This window comes from Gigantopelta aegis, chromosome 6 (assembly GCF_016097555.1).
Source record: "Gigantopelta aegis isolate Gae_Host chromosome 6, Gae_host_genome, whole genome shotgun sequence".
NCBI lineage: Eukaryota > Metazoa > Mollusca > Gastropoda > Neomphalida > Peltospiridae > Gigantopelta > Gigantopelta aegis.
The window spans coordinates 80,652,122-80,676,969 of record NC_054704.1 but is presented as its reverse complement, the minus strand read 5'-3'; the positions used below and the strand labels follow the sequence as shown (position 1 = coordinate 80,676,969).

Below are 24,848 nucleotides of genomic sequence, written 5' to 3'. Positions count from 1 at the left end.
CGCTGACACCACCTTCAGGTAAGCCGCGAACTCGACATCTAATAACTACCGAACAAGGTCGCATCTTGAAGTAAGGGCACACGAAACACGACAACCCGGACATAAGTCGTGTGGGTCGCCGCCGGCAGTAACTTCTTACAGCGTAAACACGCTCGTACAAGTCGCTGAACATTAACATCAGACATGATAACAATTTTTCAATCTGTGAAAGAGAAAAAATGGCGTCCGACACGACAACCTGCAATATAAACAACATTTCATGTAAATAAACGCTTGGAAAGTCAAGCGAAATACGCGAAACGACACACGAAAGCTAGCGAAAACGAAGGTGAAAAACATTTCACCCAAACACGAATACAAAACGAAAGGTCGTATAAAAAAAGTTGACTCCAACAGAGCCAAGCAAAAGGACGTCCAGACCCTTTAGCGAAGAGAAAAAGAAGGAAGTTACAGTCATGTGACCGGAACTAGAGAGCAGTATGCAGTAGAAGAATTTAGGCCATCCCATTGGCTGTTGGGATGTTCGGACCAGACCACTTGCGTGGGGGGGGGGGGGGGGGGGGGGGGGTTGAAGTGCCCTTGCCCTTGTTCGAGGACAGGTAATGTGAAAAGAAATTTCTACGTCGCTACCTTTGTTTTTCTAAATCCCAGTACCAACAGAATATCAAATTTCAATCATTAATACGTTGGGCATCTCTGTAGGATGTGCCCTTTTGTTTGGTCTTTGACCACAGCTGCAAGATGGTGAAGGTGATACCTGGAACTTTTTGTCAGTTACTTGTTCCAAGCGGCTGATGTGATAATCCCATACTGTCCTGTGTCTGTTGGTTGCCCTGACCAAGGTGTTCTGTTTGGTTGTACTTGTTTTGTCATTTGCTTGGTGTCTATTTGTTTCCTCACTATCTGGGTTCCCACAGTGGGCTGGAATCCATTACAGGGATACTCGTATTTCCTCTGCAACCTCTTACACGTCTTCCGTCAGATGAGGAAGTGTATTCCCCTCTAAAGCTTTCAAGCCTGAACGAGCATCTGACGAAGACGACTTAAGGACATTCATCTTTTAGAGTTCTTAATGATAGTAGTTTGTTCTCTGCATTATATTTGGAATTTAGATGCTGGTTAAAAGCTATGTTTTGGAGAGGTTTCCTGATGGGAACTTGACAAACACGCCTGTTCCTCCATAAGACAGTCGTCCATGTATTTATGGATCCATGATTCTTGAGGATACTACTCATTAATCATGGCCATCATCTGTGGGTGTTGACTTTGACATCTCCGGAGTCTTCTGTGACTACTAGTATTTGTGGGACCTATGCTGATGTGTAGTTTTGCTTTGCTTAAACTTCCATGGTTATGGGAGATCTGTTGAACTAAATACAAGTGTCTCCTGCTTTGGGGATAAAACTGCTACCTTTCAAATGGTTCTTTGTCAGATCCTAATGTTGAAATTATTGCTGTTCATTTGAGTTCGAGCACAGACTATGTGACACAAAACAACAATTTCAAATCAGTGGATTATGTTGGGTTTTTTTTTACATCATAACAAGAAAATAAGGATAAGACTTAATACTGTTTAACAAACCAACCACAAACATGTTAAGACATATTTATTCAAATCATTAGGTAATGGGATGAATAACAGTACATAATTCGATGTATATTACAAAAATGTTTTTATCCTTTACATTCTAAATTCAATTTCAAGCTTATAATCATTCAATGATATACCACTAAAATGACCAATATATAAAAGAAAGTATGAGAATTCTTGAGCTTTAATGGACACTGTTATTGAATGAATATCTTGCACTTTAGTACAGAGCATGACATTTATTAAAAAAGACTGACTTTACATCTCTTTTCTCAGCTATTTCTTACTGACCCACTTCTTAAAAGATCAACACTATAATCAGACCTATAACTAGACATATCCCAGAAAGAACCTTTTCTCTCTCAGCATTACACCATTAACTTAAAAGCATTAAGTAAAACACTGCTTACAATCACTATTAACGATTCAATTACCAGGCAAATGCAGGAAATTGTGCAGGGGGGGGGGGGGGAGAGTCTAGACTGTGATGAGTGAAGGTTTTATGGGGTCGGGTCATGCTTCACTGGAAAAAACATTTAAAAAAAACATTGTTTGGAGCAGTGTATATGTGGATTTCGACCTCAAAAATTCTTTCTACACATGTGCCCGACTACCTTAAAAACAAAACATTTTCTTCCATATTTTAAATTTAATTTACACATTTTAGCAGCAAAGGTCAAATCAGGCAAAAACTTTAACCCCCCCCCCCCAAAACCATTCTGCCCAAAGAAATTCCAACAACCCAAACCAAAATACTGAAATTGTGCAACTGAAAATAAATCATCTTCTAATTTTGGGAAGATGTATGTATTTGTAAGGTATGGTTTTATTTAACCTTCTGAAAGGACACACTGTTAGTAAAACTCTACACAAATAAGTAAGGAGTACAATGTAAGCTAATGAGTAATAAATATATTTATGCAAAATGCAGACATATTTTGGACGGATATCTAACAAGTGCAAAAAATAACAGGTGCTCTAAAGAAAGTGTTATGCATACCTAGGGTTATGTGATCACCAGTAGGTACTAAATAACATATTGTATTAACACGAATGTCATACTGATGCTTGTTACCAAAAATATAGGTAATTTTCACACACATAAAAATTAAATATTATGTCATATTCTAAGAAAGGAAAAGAATCATATTTATGAAGACAGTATAATAATAAACAATAAGTTACTTGATAGTTGTAGATGTATAATGTACAAGAAAGAAAATACTTTAAAAAGTAACTAACGAGCACATGAGGTATTAGGGCTAAAAACATATATGCGTGTTTCAGATTTCATCCTTGAAAAATATATGGTATAGAGGTAGAATTTACTTCTTTTTTTAAAAATAGAATCAAGCTGAGAAACCGTAATTGGCCGAGGTGTTCCGAATCAAGTTTGCTTATTGCAAAAAATCTAGAATCATGATTTTTTTTAAAAAGCAGAAAGATTTTAATTTACTTTTTTTGCTTCCAAAAAATTTCAGGGTTGCTACATAAAATTAGAGTAGGTTGGGAAACCGGAAACACACATCTTTTTTTTTTTTTTTTTTTTAGGTCTTTCTTATTATCTGTCTCAAGTGAATTAATGTTTCAAACCCAATACTAGAGACAGATAATTTCAACTCACCATAATGAGTTAGGGTATGGTAACTGTTCAGAATTTCATATCAAACCCAATCTACATTAGTTTAATTACGGTACAATTACAAACTGAAAGGTAGGTATCTGTGCTAATTTTTATGTGTCTATTATATCTGATATCCAAAATGTTAAAAAGCTTTTGATATTCATGATTTAGAATATTCGAAAAACAACAACCTCAAAACCCTCCACTCTTACTTGATGCTCTCGTGTGTTAAACATAAATAATACATAAATATTCACGGTGAAGAAAGGTAGTTCAGAGTATGATGATGGTGAATTACACAACACACTCGGTGAATTACATAATGCACACTCAGTGAATTACGTAATGCACACTCGGTAAATTACGTAATGCACACTCGGTAAATTACATAACACACACTTGGTGAATTACATAATGCACACTCGATGAATGACATAATGCACTCAGTGAATGACATAATGCACACTCGGTGAATTACATAATGCACACTCGTGAATTACATAATGCACACTCGTGAATTACATAATGCACTCAGTGAATGACATAATGCAAACTGGGTGAATTACATAATGCACACTCGATGAATTACATAATGCACTCAGTGAATGACATAATGCACACTCGGTGAATTACATAACACACTCAGTGAATTACATAATGCACACTCGTGAATTACATAATGCACATTCAGTGAATTAAATAATGCACAGTCGGTGAATGACATAATGCACAATTGGTTACAACAAGGCAAGGCACATAGAACATAAAAGGGCTCAACGTACTTCAAACCATTCTGGATTTTCCCACCCAAATAATTGTTATTTACATACTTGTGTGCAAGGTTGGACACGTACATATACAGCCTACATTTATTTTAGAAAAATAACAATAAAAGTAAAACAATAGCTCTATAAATAGCCATTCTACCACTCCCTTACCCTTTCCCGATCTTGGCCAGAACTGTCTATCAAAGTCAGAGGTTGTGTCCACAGCAGGCATGCTTGAAGAGTTTTCTGATAGAAGCATGCCAAAAATTTCCCATAGCTACAACAAACATCCACTACACACCACATCTACTCAGTCAATTCCACATTTAACTTCTTTGTTTGAACAATATCATAATAAAAATTCAAATGTAATTTAGTTTTATAGCATATTTACAACTGTTAAAATGGTCGACTGTCATGAAAACAAGTTATTCCAGACCTCTGAAATTGTGTGTGTCCTTTGACTAACACTTTTGCTTAATTTTTTTATGTAGTCAAAATGATTTACAGAAAATGTCAATTCTCAGAAGCCTGTTACTGTACTTCAACAGTCTATACTGCATACCAAAATGTACTTTGATTTCTCTCAAAATTAATTAGCCAATAAAACTGTCATTATCTACTTGCTTCGTTTACAAAGAAACAACTACATAATTTTGTTAAAATGAAGAAGAAAAAAATTCCTTAAATCAACAAACAAAATTTGGGTGTATTAACTCACTGGAAAAGAGAAATCACAAAAGATGTCAATCCTACAGAAAAAATCAGTAAGACAATAAGCTGCATTTTCCTATAGAGGCACAGTAAGTTAAATATATACACCTCTTACACATGGTTATTTCTCTGTTATTAGCCATTATTCCATAATGATAGAAAGTATAAGAAACAACAATATTTTTTTATGTAGCTCACAGATTTAGAGCCAATTTCACAAAACATCATAGTTTACATTCATGGTTTGATGTCTATTATAAACAGAATATGACATCATTATGGATGATTAATCACGATAAGGAAATTATTAACCTTATCACCTGTGTTATTAATCATATATGTGATATATGTGAAAACTGAAATTAGGATGTCCCGACTAATCCCACACAATGTGACTGCCTCCTATGAGAATAACCAACTGCATAGCAACTGATGTAATCATAATGTTCGTCTTGTCAATCGGCTATTCTCCTATGGTGTGTTGTTTCCTTTAGCAATAAATACATGTATTTGTAACACAATGGTTATTTATGCTTTATCACACTTGATTACTTAAATTATATACACCAGAGCCCATGCTTATAAAACTTTTAGAGTCCAGACTCAGTCTCTAATGATGTCACACACATACAATTTGTATGGCATTGCCATGACGATACTGTCTCAGACTCTATTAGAGTCTCGAGTCTTAGAGTCTAAAAGTTTTATAAGCACCGGGCCAGATTTGACTCAAAGTTATGACAAATATATGACCAGAGGTGGGAAACAGTTTACTACAACCACAACAGTAGTTAGACCCATCTGCAGGTGCTTTTTTATAAACCCTAAAACCACGTCCGACACATCCCCTCACAAATAATCAATACTAAAACAAATATGTATGGCCAACAGCTAAAGGTGGGGAAATCCTTGCACTCCTTGTTTTGCCTTAAGCTCAGATCTGTTCCGCATGGTAGTTGAAACATGGAGATTCCAATATAAGGAGCAATAAGAAAGGACGGTTTATGCGCATCTTGTATATAAAAACAAAGGCCGTGAAGACCAAATAAATATCACAGTGTATATCACAGATAAGGGAAGTCCGCCAAGGAAGCTGCATTTTGACTTTGAAGTGGTAGGTCAACCGACTGAGTCAGTGACTCGTCAAGCGTTAGATTCACCCAGACGAACTTTGCGTCTGGATTTGTTAGTCCTCGTTTCAGACCCCGAGTCACTCAAAAGACTATCCTTGGAGTCTCTCTCTGCCTTTGCATGTCTGCAAAACAAAAATTAAACCATTTGTAAATTGAATGTCAGCAAAATAAAAAAAACCCTATTAATTCCAACTGAAAATTTAACATCTTCAAAACAAAATGTTTTACAGATGTAAATTGAATGTCTGTAAAACAAAAACTTAACGTTACCAAAAAAAAAGAATAAAGAAAAAGAAATTTTATATGCACCATCCCACAAACAGGATAGCACATACCATGGCTTTTGATATACTAGTCATAGTACACTGGCTGGAACAAGAAATGGCCCAAACGATGGGGATCGATTCTAGACCAACTGAGCATCAGGCACCACTCAACTGTCCTGCCCCCCCCCCCTTATTGAGAATGCCATCTGGTCTTGATCTCAAAGTCAGAAATTTCTTTTCTCATCTATGAGAGACCACCTGATGCAGATCATTTCCATCTTCAACATACTTTGGAAATCACTTTTGAGACTTGTGAGAGGATGCCCAGTTTCCACAGCAATACCATCCAATGAAATAATCACAGCTGAAATTAAGTGCTCTGTGCAATATAGGTTAACCTGAAACTGACTGCTCATAACATGTAAGTTAATTGCAAGCAAAGGTTCCGAAAATTGGTTTTAACTGGGAAAAATGCTTAAATTTGTTTTAAACCTGTTTTTTGAGGATACATTTAAGTCGGTTAGATCCCATTTATCTTACAACTTGTCGTTAATTTTTTTATTTACTGAACTTGCTTTCAATAATTTGATGTTTTGAAACAATTCATAAGATGAATGGTATCTTATGGTAACTCGTATAGTATTCTATATTTCGTTAAGTTACCTTCTTATTGATAATAATTCATCTTCTGATTCATCTGTGCCCGAGAAAAATTTCAGATCACCATCTTTGGATTTGAAGGCTGACACCTGGAAAGATGCAAAGTCCATTTGAAGGAAGGAAGGAAGGAAATATTTTATTTAACAACACATTCAACACATTTTATTTATGGTTATATGGTGTCAGACATACATGTATGGTTAAAGACCACACAGATATTGAGATCTAGGAAACCCACTATCGCCACTTCATAGGCTATTCTTTTCGATAAGCAGCAAGGGATCTTTTATATGCACCATCCCACAGACAAGACTATCGTGCATCAAGCGAATGCTTTACCACTGGACTAAGTCCTGCCCCAGACCATTTGATGAACTGTTGTTATTGTACTCTGGGGTTTTGTAAAAACTGTCAAAATGCAAAATGTAGAGAAAAACTCTACTATAGGCTTTGCTTGTTCATCAATCTGTACCTGGTGTAGCTGGTTAAGCCATCAGACTTCAAACTTAGTAGGTTCTGGGCTCACACCCAGAGCGAGTTTAACAACTCAATGGGTAGATCACAGGCCACTTCGCCAACTTTTCTTTCACTAACAACTAACATACTGTCCTGGACAGACAGTCAAGATAGCCGAGGTGTGTGCCCAGGACACTGTGCTTAAACCTTAATTGGATATCAGCACGGAAATAAGTAGAAATGAAATGAAAATTATCAACAGTAGGCCTACAAATCATTAATAACTATTGGTTAAAACCCCCAACTAGTTGATAACATATATATTTATGGAAACAGATTTGTTTTGCTGGTGAAAGATGACAAAAAGTAATTTATTAAAAAATATTTACTGTTTTCTTTTTTCTTCTTTCTTTGGACTTGCTATAAACATCAACTAATTCACCTCCATCATCTAGAACATCTGTTAAGAGAATATAAAAAATAAGGTACCTTCAACAACATACATGTTATTATAAGTCTTAAACTGGACAAACATTATTAGATTTACTCAATTGTGTATTAAAATTCCTAGCCAAATTATGTCTCTGAGGTGGTAAAAATTAGGTATAAAGGTTAAACCAAAGGGGAAAACCCCCACACTCTTGAACATTTCCATAAACATGTGATTTGCACACTGTTTAAAAATATACAGCAACAGATTTTTATTTGTGAAACTTGTCTAAACCGGACCCTGAAAAAACTGGAATCCTTTAAAAACCGGCAAAGTTTCTAGGTCCTGAATTTTCTAAATTCTAAAATGTGACCATCTAAAACACAAGATCCTGTTTAAATAGGATAAATATTAGGTCCCCAGGTTTCACGGTACCAATAAACATCAAACTGTGTGTATGTGTGAGTGTGCATGTGTGTGTGTGAGTGTGCATGTGTGTGTGTCTGTGTGTGTGTATATGTATGTGTGTGTCTGTGTGTGTGCATATGTGTGTGCATATGTATGTGTGTGTATGTGTGTATGTGTGTGTGTATGCAGGGGTTTCCCCAAGGCCGTTAGGCGTAGTGGCCCGACACACCTTGGTCCGTAAAGTTAGCGTTTTTGACGACGTGGAAGCGCTTTAAATCAATTGCTGCTACGCCTTGATTTGAAGTGCTTTAGAAAAACAATTTTCACAAGTACGAGCGTGGCAGTCGACTACCTCTTGCAAACAACTTGTGTACCAGTATATCAAGCACACCTAATTACTATTACAGGTAAAACACTTTCTAAATACCTAACAATGGACCAGTCGTCTGCTCACAACTGGTGTTTAGTAATTTTACCACATCTACTGGGACCGCTAATCCAGCTTCATGGCCGATCAAAAAAGATGCCCATTGACAGAATCAACTGTACCATTTAACTGAATAAACGATAGGTGAAGCACTTTTTAAAAGTACAGTTAAGTTGGCAATCAATCATTTCTATCCTAACACCCCCTTCCCAAAACTCCCACACACTGAAAACATCCAAGGCTTGCGCTGTCGGTAGCCAGATTAGCCATTGGCTAATTAAAAATTATTTTAAAAAAAATGGCTAATAAAATTTGCAAGTGGCTAAAATTTTGGCTAAACCATTTTCTATCTTCTGATGTGAACAAACGGTTACATAATCTATCCGACAGCTCAAACATAATAATAATACCAAATATTCAATTAGCTTAATAGCGATCTTGCAACTGGTAACAAGAAAATCCAGAATACAGCGTAGGCCTTATGATGTTTGTTTATTTTAATAATCACTGTTATTAATTTTAACCGCATGCATACGACATGTATGACAGCAATGTGATGGTAATTCAATGTCTGGAAGATCTGTACTTGTTATTTTAACTTTGTAAAGTCTTTGAACCAAAGTAATAAAAACAAACCGACAATGCGTGTCAATTTGAATACACATGCCAGTTCAGGGCCAAGACATGTAGGCTATCCCAAGGGCTGGGTTCAGCCAGACCGAGCGAAAACAAAATGTTCGCTACACTGGTTTGTGCGCTTCACGTTAAACCAAATGGACACGACGGACACCAATCAAATAGTTCACGAACGTTTGTCGGCCAAACCGAGGAAAGCTCTCGACGTGAATATACGTCACGCTTCAGAGTCAGCTGACACCCACGTGTCAAGAGGCTTCGTTGCGGACACTGAACAATACGATTACACAGAAGTAAATCTTGATATAAATTTGTAGAAAAACAATAGTTGTTTGTATCAATGAATACCTAACGGCAGTTTAATTTATTTCCTTTGTCTTTGTTAATTTTGTACCTATAGTCGAGAGATCGCGATAGTGGGAAATGAACATGCATTATTTATACAAATTGCAGTTAAACGTACACTGAATTAGCTTACAATAATCATATTTGTTAGATAATGTTAGATATATATTTGTACGACATTTAATAAGTTAGCTGGATTTTAAAAAGACCGTAAATTTTAATTTTTAGTATAACAGTAGGAAGGCACTGATTTAATTTCAGACTGAAACAAACATATGAGAGTACTGCTAAAACAATACATGTCCCCTACTAGACACAATGTTTTTGTCTGGAAAATAATTTTCATATTTCCTAAGTTCACGGGCCTAAACTGTAACAAATGGATAAATCACCATGAAAGTTAAACCTCATCTATAACAAATGGATAAATCACCATGAAAGTTAAACCTGATCTATAACAGAATGTGATAAAGCTATACACAAATGGATAAATCACCATGAAAGTTAAACCTGATCTATAACAGAATGTGATAAAGCTATACACAAATGGATAAATCACCATGAAAGTTAAACCTGATCTATAACAGAATGTGATAAAGCTATACACAAATGGATAAATCACCATGAAAGTTAAACCTGATCTATAACAGAATGTGATAAAGCTATACACAAATGGATAAATCACCATGAAAGTTAAACCTGATCTATAACAGAATGTGATAAAGCTATACACAAATGGATAATCACCATGAAAGTTAAACCTGATCTATAACAGAATGTGATAAAGCTATACACAAATAGATAAATCACCATGAAAGTTAAACCTGATCTATAACAGAATGTGATAAAGCTATACACAAATAGATAAATCACCATGAAAGTTAAACCTGATCTATAACAGAATGTGATAAAGCTATACACAAATAGATAAATCACCATGAAAGTTAAACCTGATCTATAACAGAATGTGATAAAGCTATACACAAATAAATAAATCACCATGAAAGTTAAACCTGATCTATAACAGAATGTGATAAAGCTATACACAAATGGATAAATCACCATGAAAGTTAAACCTGATCTATAACAGAATGTGATAAAGCTATACACAAATAGATAAATCACCATGAAAGTCAAACCTGATCTATAACAGAATGTGATAAAGCTATACACAAATAAATAAATCACCATGAAAGTTAAACCTGATCTATAACAGAATGTGATAAAGCTATACACAAATGGATAAATCACCATGAAAGTTAAACCTGATCTATAACAAAACGTGATAAAGCTATCCACAAAATTTCAGCTCAATATCTTGAGGCATTATATAAAAAAAAAAGTCCAGGAAAAACATTTTCATATCTCCTTAAGTTCAAGGGCCATAATTCTGTCACAAATGAGTAAATTGCCATGAAAGTCAAACTTGATCTGTAAAAGTACATGACAAAGCTATACACAATATCTCGATGCACTGTGAAAAAACCCCCATCCAGAAAATTATTTGGACAGACAGACAGACAGACAGACATGAAACCTATAGTCCCCTCTGGTTGGACTGGTAGGGGACTATAAAGGGGTTTCCAACAGGGAAATGTAAAATTGGGCAGCATGCAGACAGCTAACTACCAGTTGTTTCATTTAGAAAATGATGTTCTAAAATGGTGAAGCGAGACTGCACAATATCTTGATGCATGTGATAAAAAAACATCCAGAAAATTATGTGGGACAGATGGACAGACTGACAGACGGACAGATGGACAGACACGAAACTTATTGTCCCCTCCGGTTGGACCGGTAGACTATACAGGGGTTTCCATCAGGAAGATGTAAAATTGGGCAGCATGCAGACAGCTAACTACCAGTTGTGTTTTATTTAGAAAATGATGTTCTAAAATGGTGAAGCGAGACTGTAGCTTTAAGACTGTACTAACCTTCGGCGACGACGTAGGTGGCTGGGAAGAAACCCTGCTGACCATCGCGCTGCAGCTCTCCCATCCACCAGTTCTCATTGTCCTTGTACAGCACCACGATGGCGTCACCCTTGAAGAACGTCAGCTCATCTGAACGCTGGGCACGGTAGTTGTACATCGCCACGACCTACAGGTTGAAATAATATGCTCAAATCACTGTACTGAGAATACTGACCCTATTTCTTTTCTTTTTAATCTAAAATGCACTTTTCACTTCTAAAAACATTACATGACAAAGTTAGTGGCTACAACTAGCATTTATTTACTCTTTGTTAAATATTTGACCATTGAAATTTAGTTTATTGGTGGTCATAATGAAATCTAAAATGCCTACTCTAAATCTGAATATCATAAATTAGAGGCAAATTATGAATATTTGGTTCTTGAAATGAAGATTTAGCACCAAACATTTTAAGTTTGTATTTTTTTTTTTTTAAGATTCTGAAATACATATACAGTGAAGCCGGTCTAAACCGGACCCTGAACATACCGAAATCCTGTCAAAACCGGACCCTGAACATACCGAAATCCTGTCAAAACCGGATCCTGAACATACCGAAATCCTGTCAAAACCAGCCATATTCCATGGCCCCGAATATTCTCTTACTTAAACCATGTATTAAAAACCTGATAAAACCGGAACCTGTCCATTTCGGAAACCGGATTGATTTTTAGTTCAGAAATGTAAAATCCTTTATTAATTAACCTGAATAAACCGGCGTAGTATAAACAAATGAAGAGTAAACTTAACGAAAACACAACTTTCAGAAAACAGTGCAGACCAGAATTTCTGCTGTCCAGCATCCGGTTTTACGTCACGGGTCACCGATTTCCAGTCTCAGCCCAGTTTAGCAAACAGCAGAGTGATTAAAGCTTGATTGTTTTCAATTGTCCTGTCTGGTGCAGTGCAGTGCTGAGCAAATTCTTTATAGCTTTTTCACCTTTGATTTTTAATCAATGCACTTTGATAATGAAATACTGACACACAGTGTAAATGTTAGAAACAACTTAATTTAGAGTAAAATATACACACGTGAACGCTATTTGGAACACATTCTGAAACTTGAATCGATATCGATGAACATTGTTCTAAAAAACAAATCTGAACCAAAACAACAAACCATGGACTCGTTTTTTAAACGTTGATCTGAACAATTGTTTCTATCTTTATTCATTGAAAACGTATTTTATTGTAAACAAAAAGATTGGGCACAAGTTTGCCAACTGTCATTTTGCAACCTTAATTGTGGTAAAAAAAAAACCTAAATTATTTATACACCAGTTGTTTTTATTTATGTTTTAATGTTAGTTAATAAATAAAAAAGATACATAACAAAACTGGGATATAGCGACATTATTATGAGTCACCGCTTCAACAGTCAAATTCATTCGGAAATTCTCGGACATGTTACGAATTCGATATCAAGGGAAATAACTCTATATTCTAAAACGTGACCCTCTAAACACTGGATTCTCTCCAAACTGAATAAATATTAAGTCCCCGCCATGATCCGGTTTAGACAGGTTTCACTGTATGAGCAAATATCAAAATGCATGGCAGCCATCTTGAAATTCAAATGAGCTATTCTTAGCCTGAATTTAAAAACTGCCAACAACCCTTTTGTTGAAGTGTTATATTTAGAAACTTTTAGTATTGTTAAACCAAAATTCTACCAATAACTTTCACAAACTGCATTTCCTTACATTTGTTTGTATACCATACTCTGTACACCCATAGATATAAATACTACAAAACCTAACCTTGAAAATTAACATTACATGGTTCATTTCAGAATACAAGAAGCATCTTTGACTCTGCTAGTTCTGTACAAAAACTATCATAGCGTCATGTTTCAAGTTCAAATCAAATTACATTAATTTATTGACCAAGAAAAATAACATCTCTCCAATAGCCGAACTAAATGCTCTACTTACACATGTATATTTCAAACACTTTGAACATGCTATTTAGTAAAGAGATAACTAAAGGAAGGGAAACAAATATTATATTTTTTAAATTTAAGATTCAGAATCGTTTATCATTCTTTTCTAGCTCCTTAAAATGTTGTTAAAATTTATCTCCATGGTCTTCTTCTTCTTCTGTGTTGAAACTATAGTTGATCATGCTTTAGATCTGGAGTCTGGTTGTGGTGATAAAAAACGCTGTCTCTGTCAAGTCTTTTTTCGAACCCCAAAGCTTGACAGCCAGTGTTGCTCTGTTCAGCCAGTGCTTTATCCTGGCTTCATTGTTGAGGGCAGAATTGCAGGATGTGCTCTGGGGACTGTGGTCCTGTTTGACATGGACATTCATCTCCATGGTATATTTTGTTCTTTTATTTAAAACATAAACACTGACTTTTACCTTTTGATGAAGAGGTTTTCCACCAGATGATTGGAACGAGAACTGAGCTTTTCCTAGGGACTGAAAAGAAAATAATAAATTAAATTTGTTTTATTTCTAAAATAGTCACACAGAATCAGTCTCATTATCATTATATCTCTGAACAACTGTAAAAACATACACATAAAAGTTTTTTTTGTTTTTTTGGTGATAGAAAATGTAACTAGTCTCTATTAGAATATGAAATTATACATTTTAGTTATTTGATTTAAAAAAAACCTTTTAGTATTATAATATGTTATTAAAATAGTTTTACAGGTATACTTACAGCACTAAGTGACATCTGCGGTGGACGACCATAGTACGTTTGGCGTGGGCTTACAACAGGGCCTCTCTTCCCAACTACAAGTAAAACCATGCTTCAACATCACAGGAAAGTTTCTTTTGTTTAATGTCTCCACCAGGGAACACTGATTTATTAATCATCGCCTTCAAAAACATCTCATTAAGCGAAGTTAGAATTTGAAACAGTAATAACATAAATGTAGTTGTATTTTATTCAAATTAATATATCTATTTTGCATCATGAAACATTATAGGGGAGGGAAGGGATGTTTGTCAACTCTGTCACAAATGGGTAAAATGCCATGAAAGTTAAACTTGATATATAACAGAATATGATAAAGCTATACACAAAATTTCAGCTCATTATAGAGGAGGGAAGGGGTGTTTGTCAAGTGTTATGTTTCATTTTCAAAATATTTCTTTATATAATAATAAAAATGGGAAGTATTTACATTCAGATTGGGAATTTTTTACTCCAAAATTGGGAATAAAAAACGACATCGCCTTTGGAGAATGGTGGGGAATGTTGCTCATTATCAGAGTTTAAAAACATAGGTAATAAAACCATAAAAACAGAGAATAAATTACCGTCTGAGAAGGAAGGTCTCCAGTTGGAGTCCCCAGACTTGAGGTAGAGGTTCTGAGCTGTGTACTGTTCGTGCTGCAGTCTCGATGACATGCTGTGTGGAGCATGTGGTGAAAAGGTGCTTGGTAGAGCATTCTGAAAAAACATCAAACATATAAAATCCCTCTAAACCGGACACTCTCGGGACCAAGTAAAATGTCCGATTTTAAGAGGTATCCAGTTTAGAGAGATTACGTTCTGTACTGATTTTAAAAAACGGACTAAGAAAAATGTCCAGTTATGGGGGAATTCAGGTTTACAGAGGTTTCACTGTACTATCAAGAAAGAAAAACAGTTTGCTTTTAAACTATATTTCTTTCTTAGTAGTATATCAATATCTTATTTCATCCCTATTTTTTGTTGTTAATATCAACGAGAGAACCCTCTGTATGAGAGTCCAGCACTCTATCAACTGAGCTAATAGGGAACTTTTATGGATTAATAAATATCGGTTTTCTTCTGAATAATTTCAATTAAAAACATTAACTCTTTCACCACGACAGGCCGGTATACCGGCTAGCGATACCAGTGCCTCTCACCACGACAGGCCGGTTTAGCGGCTTGTAACACCTGTTCATATTTGGCGCTGAGTGACGCGTCAATATTATAATTAGACAAAATCTCGTGCGACCATAGCTGCCATGTGACACACTGTAATGGCTGCGCCCATGTTCTAGCGAATTTTGAATGAGTTTTTCCAAGTTTATACTGATATTTTGACTGTAATTAAACATGAACTGAGGTGACGAAATTTCGTCTGTTGAAAACAATGGTTGCGATTCAGATGACGGGTTTTATGGGATGTGGGATAATATGGACTTTGGTGCATTTGATTTAATCGAGATTGGTGATCGTGAACAAAATGTCATTCAACATGGCAATTTAGAAGAAAATGATACCGATGACGAGTTACAAGATGACTTGCCACCGTTTTACCACGCGCCTGAGTTTACCTGGACACATGAGCCATATTCGGTTACCTGCAGATCAACGTTTACTAAAAATCCGGGGCCCGTAAAAGTGTTGACGTCAACACAAACGCCATAGAGTACTTTTTGCTATTTTATTCCAATACAGTGTATGGAAAAATTGTGTAATTTACCAACATGAATGCCAAAAAAAAGCGTGATACAGATCCTGCTAACAACAAAGGTGTGTGGTATGATATTTCTGTTGATGAAATGAAAGCTTAATTTTGCAAAAGCATTGTAAATATATATTTTAAAATTATAAATGGAATGTTAATTAATTAATTATCCAACAAGAAAAAGATTTGTACTGTTTTTTTTTTTAAATTACCAGTCCTACCTACTCAAATAGGCGAGTAATATGCATAGTTTACCTGTAATTACCAGATTTATACCTGTTGAATCTAACATTTTTAAAGTATTATTTTTTTATCTAGACAGCCGTCCATTCACCTTTCTGGAAATGTATAGCCTATAACTAAAATTAATGATAAAACAAGTAGTTTTATCCTTTAACAAAACATGTTCATAAATCTGCTATTTAAACTCAGTGTGCAGGGAAGGTCAAGACTGTAAAACTTAGTGGTGAAAGAGTTAATATACATTATAAAAAAGGAAAATTCCTTCATTTCTTATTAATAACTATCGGCCTTCTTCTCCATAATTTCTGTTAGAAACATTAATACTTATTAAAATCTGTTATTTTGTTCATCTTGTTAATCAGGTATCTACACTATTTTAAGCTAAATTTGAGGACAATTTTAAGTACATTTGTATATGGTTTTAACCAAAAGGTCAGTGTTGATATTTTGTATTTAAAATAACATTTAGGAAACAAGATACCTACACACACAAAATAATTCTAAACAGGTCTTCACTGAAGAGGAATGAGACAGAAAATGAAAGCTTACATCAGCTCTTGGTGTAAGCTGGTATGAAGAAGAACGGTCAAATGTGGAGCCCCAAACACTGCCAGGAATCTGAGTAGAACCAGCAGTCATTCCAAAGGTGGGACTCGGAGCCGGGCCCCTCACCTGTGTCATCTGCATCTACAAACAAACACATACACTAGTGAGAACCACACTAGCATCTACTGTGCACAAACCAACCATCACCTAGTGTCTAGGTATGTCTATTTTAATTACAGAAAGTATAGTGAAAATTAAATATCACATGAAGCATAAAAACTAATTCTAGACATCGCAATATAACAAGCATTTTGAGAGTACTGCTAGAGAAATACACGTCCCCTGTTGGGCCCAACAAATGTTCTTATCTAGTTCAAGGGCCTCAACTCTTGTCAAAAATTGGCAAATCCCTAAGAAGGTCAAATGTTATCTGCAACTCTACATGATAAAGCAATACTAAAGTTTAACTCTGTACTCTGATACATAGTGAAAAAAAGGTCCAGAAAGCTATATGTGGGACAGACACACAGTCCAAAAGATGCAGACAACCTATGGCACCTTCCAGTTGGCCTTATAGGGGACTAAAATCTAAAGGAGAATTAAAAAACAATTTTTTTTTATATGAACACAGGATTTATTGGTGATCTTACTGTTGCCGTGTCGAGTTTGCGCATCACATGCTGATATCGAAGAGATTCTTGAGCTTCAAATTCATCTTTTGACAGCTGGTACGAGCGGCTGGACAAAGGCGGCTGTTCCACCGGACTAAAAAATGTAAGACATTGACAAGTAACATTAATTACACATTCAATATTACCTTTATCCAGTTCTAATTCACATTAAATATACATGTATTGGCAACAATTTCTTCTTTATATTACAACTCCCACATGTAGCAAAACAAATAATAATTGAGAGAGAGAGAGAGAGAGAGAGAGAGAGAGAGAGAGAGAGAGAGAGAGAGAGAGAGAGAGAGAGAGAGAGAGAGAGAGAGAGAGAGAGAGACAGACAGACAGACAGCCAGACAGAGAGAGACACAGACACAGACAACTCTGGGAAACTAAACAAACATTTAAATCCATAATTTTAAGTAATAGTAGGTGCAATTTTCCTTGTCGTCGTCAGACCTGACCAAAATTATTATCTGAAACCATCTTTTTGATTCAAAGGTCAAAGCTCACTTCAGAGTATGCAACATGGCAGCTCTTACTGAAACCACATTTCACAAGGAATACAACACGTATACAACACATATATTTTACATTTACAAGCCAAAAATATAATTAGCATAACATATTTTGTTTTTTGATAATAATATTGGTTAAATTGCAAAGGAAAATAAATGACACATTGTTAACTAATGAGGGTTTGGTAAATTTTACACATACAACGAAAGGGTATTGTCAAATACACATTGCACAACTGAAACAACCATTCATGCAATTTGTGGAGGCTTAAAAGGTTTGCTGCAATTTTAAAGTCATTTTAATGATTGTAATTACATACCAAATATATATTTCTGCATACAATATTAGTGGCTGTATATTAAACGTGTTTCTGATCGTTCTAATATTTGTACTAGGTTAAATTTCATTTTATTTCTTAAAACATTTGTTTTTGTACGTACGAAATTATTTGAAGACAAAATCCAGTTTGGGCTTCTTACCAATATTAAAATGACCAGAAACACATTGAATATATAGACACTGATATTCTAAACAAGAAAATATATTTAATATGTAAATTTAATCGTAGAAATATTTTATTAGTCGGAAACATCTTACAATGCAGCAAACTCAGGAATGTCCCTTTAATTTTACAGCTTCAAGTTTATTGTTGTAATGATGCAGTCTATCATTATATGGGAGGGGGGGGGGGGGGGAATGGACGTATCCCAGTGAGATAAAGTGCTTGCCTGATACATGGTCGGTTTAGGATCGATCCCCATCAGTGGGCCCATTGGGATATTTCTCGTTCCAGCCAGTGCACCACAACTGTTATATCAAAGGCCATGGTATGAGCTATCCTGTCTGTGGGATGGTCTATATAAAACATCCCTTGCTACTAATCGAAAATTGTAGTGGGTTTCCTCTCTAAGACTATTTCAGAATTACCAATGGTTTGACATCCAACAGCCAATGATTAACAAATCAATGTGCTCTAGTGGTGTTGTTAAACAAAACAAACGTTAACTTTTTAACTTCATCATTGTATGGTTAACATATTTTACTGTACAGTCAAACCTGTATTAAGCAGCCACCCAAGAGAGTATTAAAAATTGGCCTTTTAAACAGGTGGCTAATTAATACAGGTCACTTTGTAGTATATTAGATGATTTGTGAGAATAAAACTGTGGCCTCTTAATACAGGTGGTTGCTTAATACAAGTAACAACTGCAGCAGGTTTGACTTTAGTTCAAATACCTTGCAGCAACAATGACAACTGATAATTCCAGATTGACAAGCATTGGAGCTGTGAAATTATAATTTTACTACGGTAACCATAGTAACTAATTACCTGTGTCTTCCAGGCACTTCCTCCATGGAGATGGGCTGTACATCAGTAATCTCATCTGGTGCTATCCCAACATGCAGCTGTGCAACTAAACAAGCACAAAACGAAAACATCAGCACTACTAAAGTATACATTATACATGCAGCATTAGACATCAGAGAAGATTTCTAACAACAAATAAAGTGTGTGTGATCAAATTAAACCAAATATTAATAATTATAAAGACATAATCAGTGTTTCTGCCAGAATGAAATTTTGGGGTATAGTGCTATAGAAATGAATACAACCACAGTCAACAGGGGATATTGGGGGGGAGCTCTCCCCTAGAAAGAAAATGGGTTAGAGTTAAGAAAATCATACAGTATTCATAGAGTAATTAATTTTGTCAAAAAGTTAACTTAAAAAAAAGAAAAAAGAATAAACATTTGGGTATTGTGCCGTATCCATTTTACCCTCTGGCAGAAACTGATAATGTTATCTTTACAAAAGGGATACTAACCATTAGACTATTTAAATAAATTACAATGGTATTTTCAGATTTAAATTACAATATTTTTCCAGTTAACAACAAAAACATGTCTTTTTTTTCATATAGTCTCATAATTAAAAAAAAAAATTTACCAGTTTATTCAGTAGTTAATACTTATTCTTGGGTTTTTCATACTCGTAAAAAAGTAGTAGTATTTATAATAGGAATTAAATTTACTATACATATAAAAATTAACCAATGAATAGAAGTTTAATGACACAACATAAAAAAAAGTCAAGCTGTTGGGTGTCGAAAATGAAAGTCTTTACAGTTTGTGGTCAAAACACAGTGAATGAAGCCATAGCAAAATTATACCTAAAAAAAAGAGTTTGTTTTGTTAATGACACCACTGTTACACAGTGATTAATTAATCATCGGCTATTGGATGTCAAACATTTGGTAATTTTGACATATAGTCTTAGAGAGGAAACCTGCTACATTTTTTCTATTAGTAGCTAGGGATCTTTTATATGCACCATCCCACAGACAGGATAGCACATACCATGGACGTGGATATACCAGTCGTGCTGCACTGGCTGGAATGAGAAATAACCCAATGGCCCCACCGATGGCGATCGATCCTAGACCTATCGTGCATCAAGCAAGTGCTTTACCACTGGGCTATGTCCTTACACCTTAACCCCCCCCCAAAAAAAATCTGTTAAAAGGACAAACCCCCCTGTAGTTGTACATGTGAGTTGTTTCACTGACAGATCCTTTTTGCGACTACATTTACATATTAAATGCATTTTCTTGTTTAGAATACCACTGTCTGTATATCCAATGTGTTTGGGGTCGTGTGCTAATGTTTATAGCAGTCAATTTTCATTTTACTTTGTGATGTACATTTTCCAATACATATGAAATTATTAGAAGGCAAAATCTGGGTTGGGCTACCTTACAAGCATTAGAACAAGAAGCACCTCATTTATACAGACACTGATATTTCAAACAGAAAGAAGTGGTTTTTATTTAACGACGCACTCAACACATTTTATTTACGGTTATATGGCGTCAGACATATGGTTACAGACCACAGATTTTTGACAGGAAACCTGCTGTTGCCATTACATGGGCTACTCTTCCGATTAGCAGCAAGGGATCTTTTATTTGCGCTTCCCACAGGCAGGATAGCACAAACTATGGCCTTTGTTGAACCAGTTATGGATCACTGGTCGGTGCAAGTGGTTTACACCACCCATTGAGCCTTGCGGAGCACTCACTCAGGGTTTGGAGTCGGTATCTGGATTAAAAATCCCATGCCTCGACTGGGATCCGAACCCAGTACCTACCAGCCTGTAGACTGATGGCCTGCCACGATGCCACCGAGGCCGATCTATTTCAAACAGGAAAATATCTTCAATATGTACTGTTAAGCATCAACAAGGCTCTCTTAGTCATAAATATGTTACAATGGCAGAACACTTCGGACAGTCCATTTAACACTCAAGTTCATATAATAAAAAATTATAATCCATAAGTATCACATATCAATGCTTAGCTGGACTCATTTGATTGTGAATTGTATTTGTTTCTCAATAAGATTGTAGCCAGTTCTGCATAAACGTAAAAAAAACCCAGGTACTTACAAAAACACGAAAAAATATGAAAACCCAGTTGTAATGAATGGTAAGTGTATATAGTACATACTGTGAGGGTTGTAGTTATATAGTACATACTGTGAGGGTTGTAGTTGTACAGTAAGACTGGCTGGTTCTCTCCCAGGGAACAGACTGCCACGATGTGGTCTCGTGGGTGATAGTCAACGTCTGTCACCGGCTGCTGGAAGTTCAGGTCGGAATATCTGGCCACCTGGTCACCTACAAATACCATCATCAACATCATCATCATCAACATCATCACCTCCATCATCATAACTACCATCTCCACCATCATCACAATCCCTATTACCACATTATCATCAACATCATTATCATACATCAAAGTTGAACTTATCTTAGACAAGATGAAACCTCATTGTCGTAGATAAATAAAGATCATTTCTGAACAATTCAACACAGTACAATCTACCTTTAAACATTCATTTAACACCAAGAACGCTTATGTCAGATAAAAGCCAAACAATTAAAACCCTATCATGTTCATTATTACATAGTCTGCTTTACGGACTAATATCCATTTTATTGAATGCAAGTTTATTTAAGGCTATCAGTCTAAATTGCACGACGAAAAATTCAAACCATTAATTAACTTTTAGATCAGTAGTTACAAAAGTAACTTTCTGATTTTACAAAAGACTGAACTAACGTCTACACAAAGATCAAATTCAGCTCCTGATACCCTCTCCCCAACCAAACCGAACAAAAACCAACAACAACCCCACCCCCCCCCCCCCCAAAAAAAAACCTGCAATCCCAAAACCAAACATTCAAGTTCTCAACATTGACAAAAATATCAGAATGAAACAAGAGAAAGAAGCCATAGAAAACCTACCTGTGTCTGTATTCCACACATAACAATAGTTATCCTCACTGCCAGAAAACACAAAACTCCCACATGGAGTAACAGTACTTCGAATCTTTTCTCGAAAGTTAACAGCACCAATGTATTTCTGCATAACCTTTTGACTGAAAAAAAAGGAAAGAAAAACACATTGAAGTGAACATACACATAAAAACAAGTAAATAAAAAAAAAAAAAAAAAATTGTTATTCTATACTTTTGTTCAAATCATATTTCTAAAAATATATAACATGCTAACAAGAATAATAAAAGTGTTATTGTTTTAACAAACATTAACAATGTGCAATTTTTTTATTTAACCTTTTTAGGCCTTGCTTTTTATCATTTATAAATATCCAAGTCTGTCTACTCACATCCTCAAGTGAAGCTTGCGGATCATGTTATCATTTACACACTAAGTCTGTCTACTCACATTCTCAAGTCTAGCATGCGGATCATGCTATCATTTACACACTAAGTCTGTCTACTCACATTCTCAAGTCTAGCATGCGGATCATGCTATCATTTACACACTAAGTCTGTCTACTCACATTCTCAAGTCTAGCATGCGGATCATGTTATCATTTACACACTAAGTCTGTCTACTCACATTCTCAAGTCTAGCATGCGGATCATGTTATCATTTACACACTAAGTCTGTCTACTCACATTCTCAAGTCTAGCATGCGGATCATGTTATCATTTACACACTAAGTCTGTCTACTCACATTCTCCCATTGAAGCATGTGGATCATGTTATAATTTACACACTAAGTCTGTCTACTCACATTCTCAAGTCTAGCATGCGGATCATGCTATCATTTACACACTAAGTCTGTCTACTCACATTCTCAAGTCTAGCATGCTATCATTTACACACTAAGTCTGTCTACTCACATTCTCAAGTCTAGCATGCGGATCATGCTATCATTTACACACTAAGTCTGTCTACTCACATTCTCAAGTGAAGCATGTGGATCATGTTATAATTTACACACTAAGTCTGTCTACTCACATCTTCAAGTCGAGCATGCGGATCATGTTATCATTTACACACTAAGTCTGTCTACTCACACCTCAAGTGAAGCATGTGGATCATGTTATCATTTACACACTAAGTCTGTCTACTCACATCTTCAAGTCGAGCATGCGGATCATGTTATCATTTACACACTAAGTCTGTCTACTCACATCTTCAAGTCGAGCATGCAGATCATGTTATCATTTATACACTGTTTGTCTACTCACATCCATAAGTTGAGTATGCGAATCATGTTATCATTTACACACTAAGTCTGTCTATTCACATCCTCAAGTGGAGCATGCGGATCATGTTATCATTTACACACTAAGTCTGTCTACTCACATCCTCAAGTCGAGCATGCGCATCATGTTATCTCGGCTGTGCAAGAGAAGTCGCCGCCCACTCGGGTGCATGACAATGTGGTTGATGGGAATATTCTGAAAACAAACACATCATATAAAAACAGCAAAAACATAGTTTTAAAATTTTTGTTTTGTTTAATGCCAATAGAGCACATTGATTTATTAATCATTGATTATTGGATGTCAAGCATTTTGTAATTTTGACAAACAGTCTGAGAGATGAAACTTCTAAAAACAATTTCCATCAGTAGCAAGGGATGTTTTATATGCACCATCCCTCAGACAGGATAACACATACCACAGCCTTTGATATACTAGTCGTGGTGCACTGGTTATAATGAGACAACAGTCCAGTGGGCCCGACTGATGAACTCTTAAGAATGAGAGCATATAAATCATAAACCTAAAAACATGTTTTAACTATACGATGAGTGCATATATGTCACTGATTGGAATGGAAAAATACTCAGAGAGTATTCAATCCTACAACCCAAGCATCTGAAGCGAGCTACCGGCCTCGGTGGCGTCGTGGTTAGCCATTGGTCTACAGGCTGGTAGGTACTGGGTTTGGATCCCAGTCGAGGCATGGGATTTTTAATCCAGATACCGACTCCAAAACCCGAGTGAGTGCTCCGCAAGGCTCAATGGGTAGGTGTAAACCACTTGCACCGACCAGTGATCCATAACTGGTTCAACAAAGGCCATGGTTTGTGCTATCCTGCCTGTGGGAAGCGCAAATAAAAGATCCCTTGCTGCCTGTCATAAAAGAGTAGCCTATGTGGTGACAGCGGGTTTCCTCTCAAAATCTGTGTGGTCCTTAAAAAACCCATATGTCTGATGCCATATAACTGTAAATAAAATGTGTTGAGTGCGTCGTTAAATGAAATATTTCTTTCTTTCTGAAGCGAGCTAAAGCCCACACCATGACCATTATGATTCATACCTTTATATCTTCGAACAAAGATAGGTAGTCTGTAATGAAAATAGTTAAATAAACAACACTAAATGTACCTTTAATTCAATATCTTTTATTTCTTGATACAAAGTCCAGTCTCTTAAAAATGCTGAAAAAGAACAAATATTTAATTAAACAACAAACAAAAACAATGTCCCCTATTTCAAAATTGTTAAAAGTGAAAAAATATTCTTGTTACAAGTACAACTTCACAAGTACATGTCAATATTGTCATTAACTAAATAATTTGCAATCAAATATGCCAAAAAACTGGTTATCAGTGAGTGATTACAAAATAACAATTTACTGAAATGCATAAAATATAACCACATAATTACTTACTGAATGTTTTTATATTTAAATTCAACTTTCTTCTTCATACCTC

The 24,848-nt window shown here is 35.6% G+C and overlaps 1 protein-coding gene across 1 annotated transcript in view; it reads right to left on the bottom strand.

Annotated features, from left to right (window-relative positions):
* Positions 1-1,596: 1,596 nt before the first annotated feature.
* The window catches only part of LOC121375506 (jouberin-like), a 49,516-nt gene continuing 26,264 nt past the window's right edge, over positions 1,597-24,848 (bottom strand). The window contains exons 20-33 of the mRNA XM_041502992.1: positions 24,520-24,572; positions 23,489-23,583; positions 22,115-22,248; positions 21,340-21,480; positions 19,135-19,219; positions 17,268-17,382; positions 16,621-16,758; positions 14,705-14,837; positions 14,100-14,173; positions 13,793-13,852; positions 11,392-11,557; positions 7,601-7,671; positions 6,759-6,844; positions 1,597-5,951 (exon numbers count right to left, since the gene is read on the bottom strand). Coding sequence (XP_041358926.1) covers positions 5,840-5,951; positions 6,759-6,844; positions 7,601-7,671; positions 11,392-11,557; positions 13,793-13,852; positions 14,100-14,173; positions 14,705-14,837; positions 16,621-16,758; positions 17,268-17,382; positions 19,135-19,219; positions 21,340-21,480; positions 22,115-22,248; positions 23,489-23,583; positions 24,520-24,572 — 1,463 coding nt within the window. The 3' untranslated portion in view covers positions 1,597-5,839. The remainder of the gene's footprint in view (positions 5,952-6,758; positions 6,845-7,600; positions 7,672-11,391; positions 11,558-13,792; positions 13,853-14,099; positions 14,174-14,704; positions 14,838-16,620; positions 16,759-17,267; positions 17,383-19,134; positions 19,220-21,339; positions 21,481-22,114; positions 22,249-23,488; positions 23,584-24,519; positions 24,573-24,848) is intronic.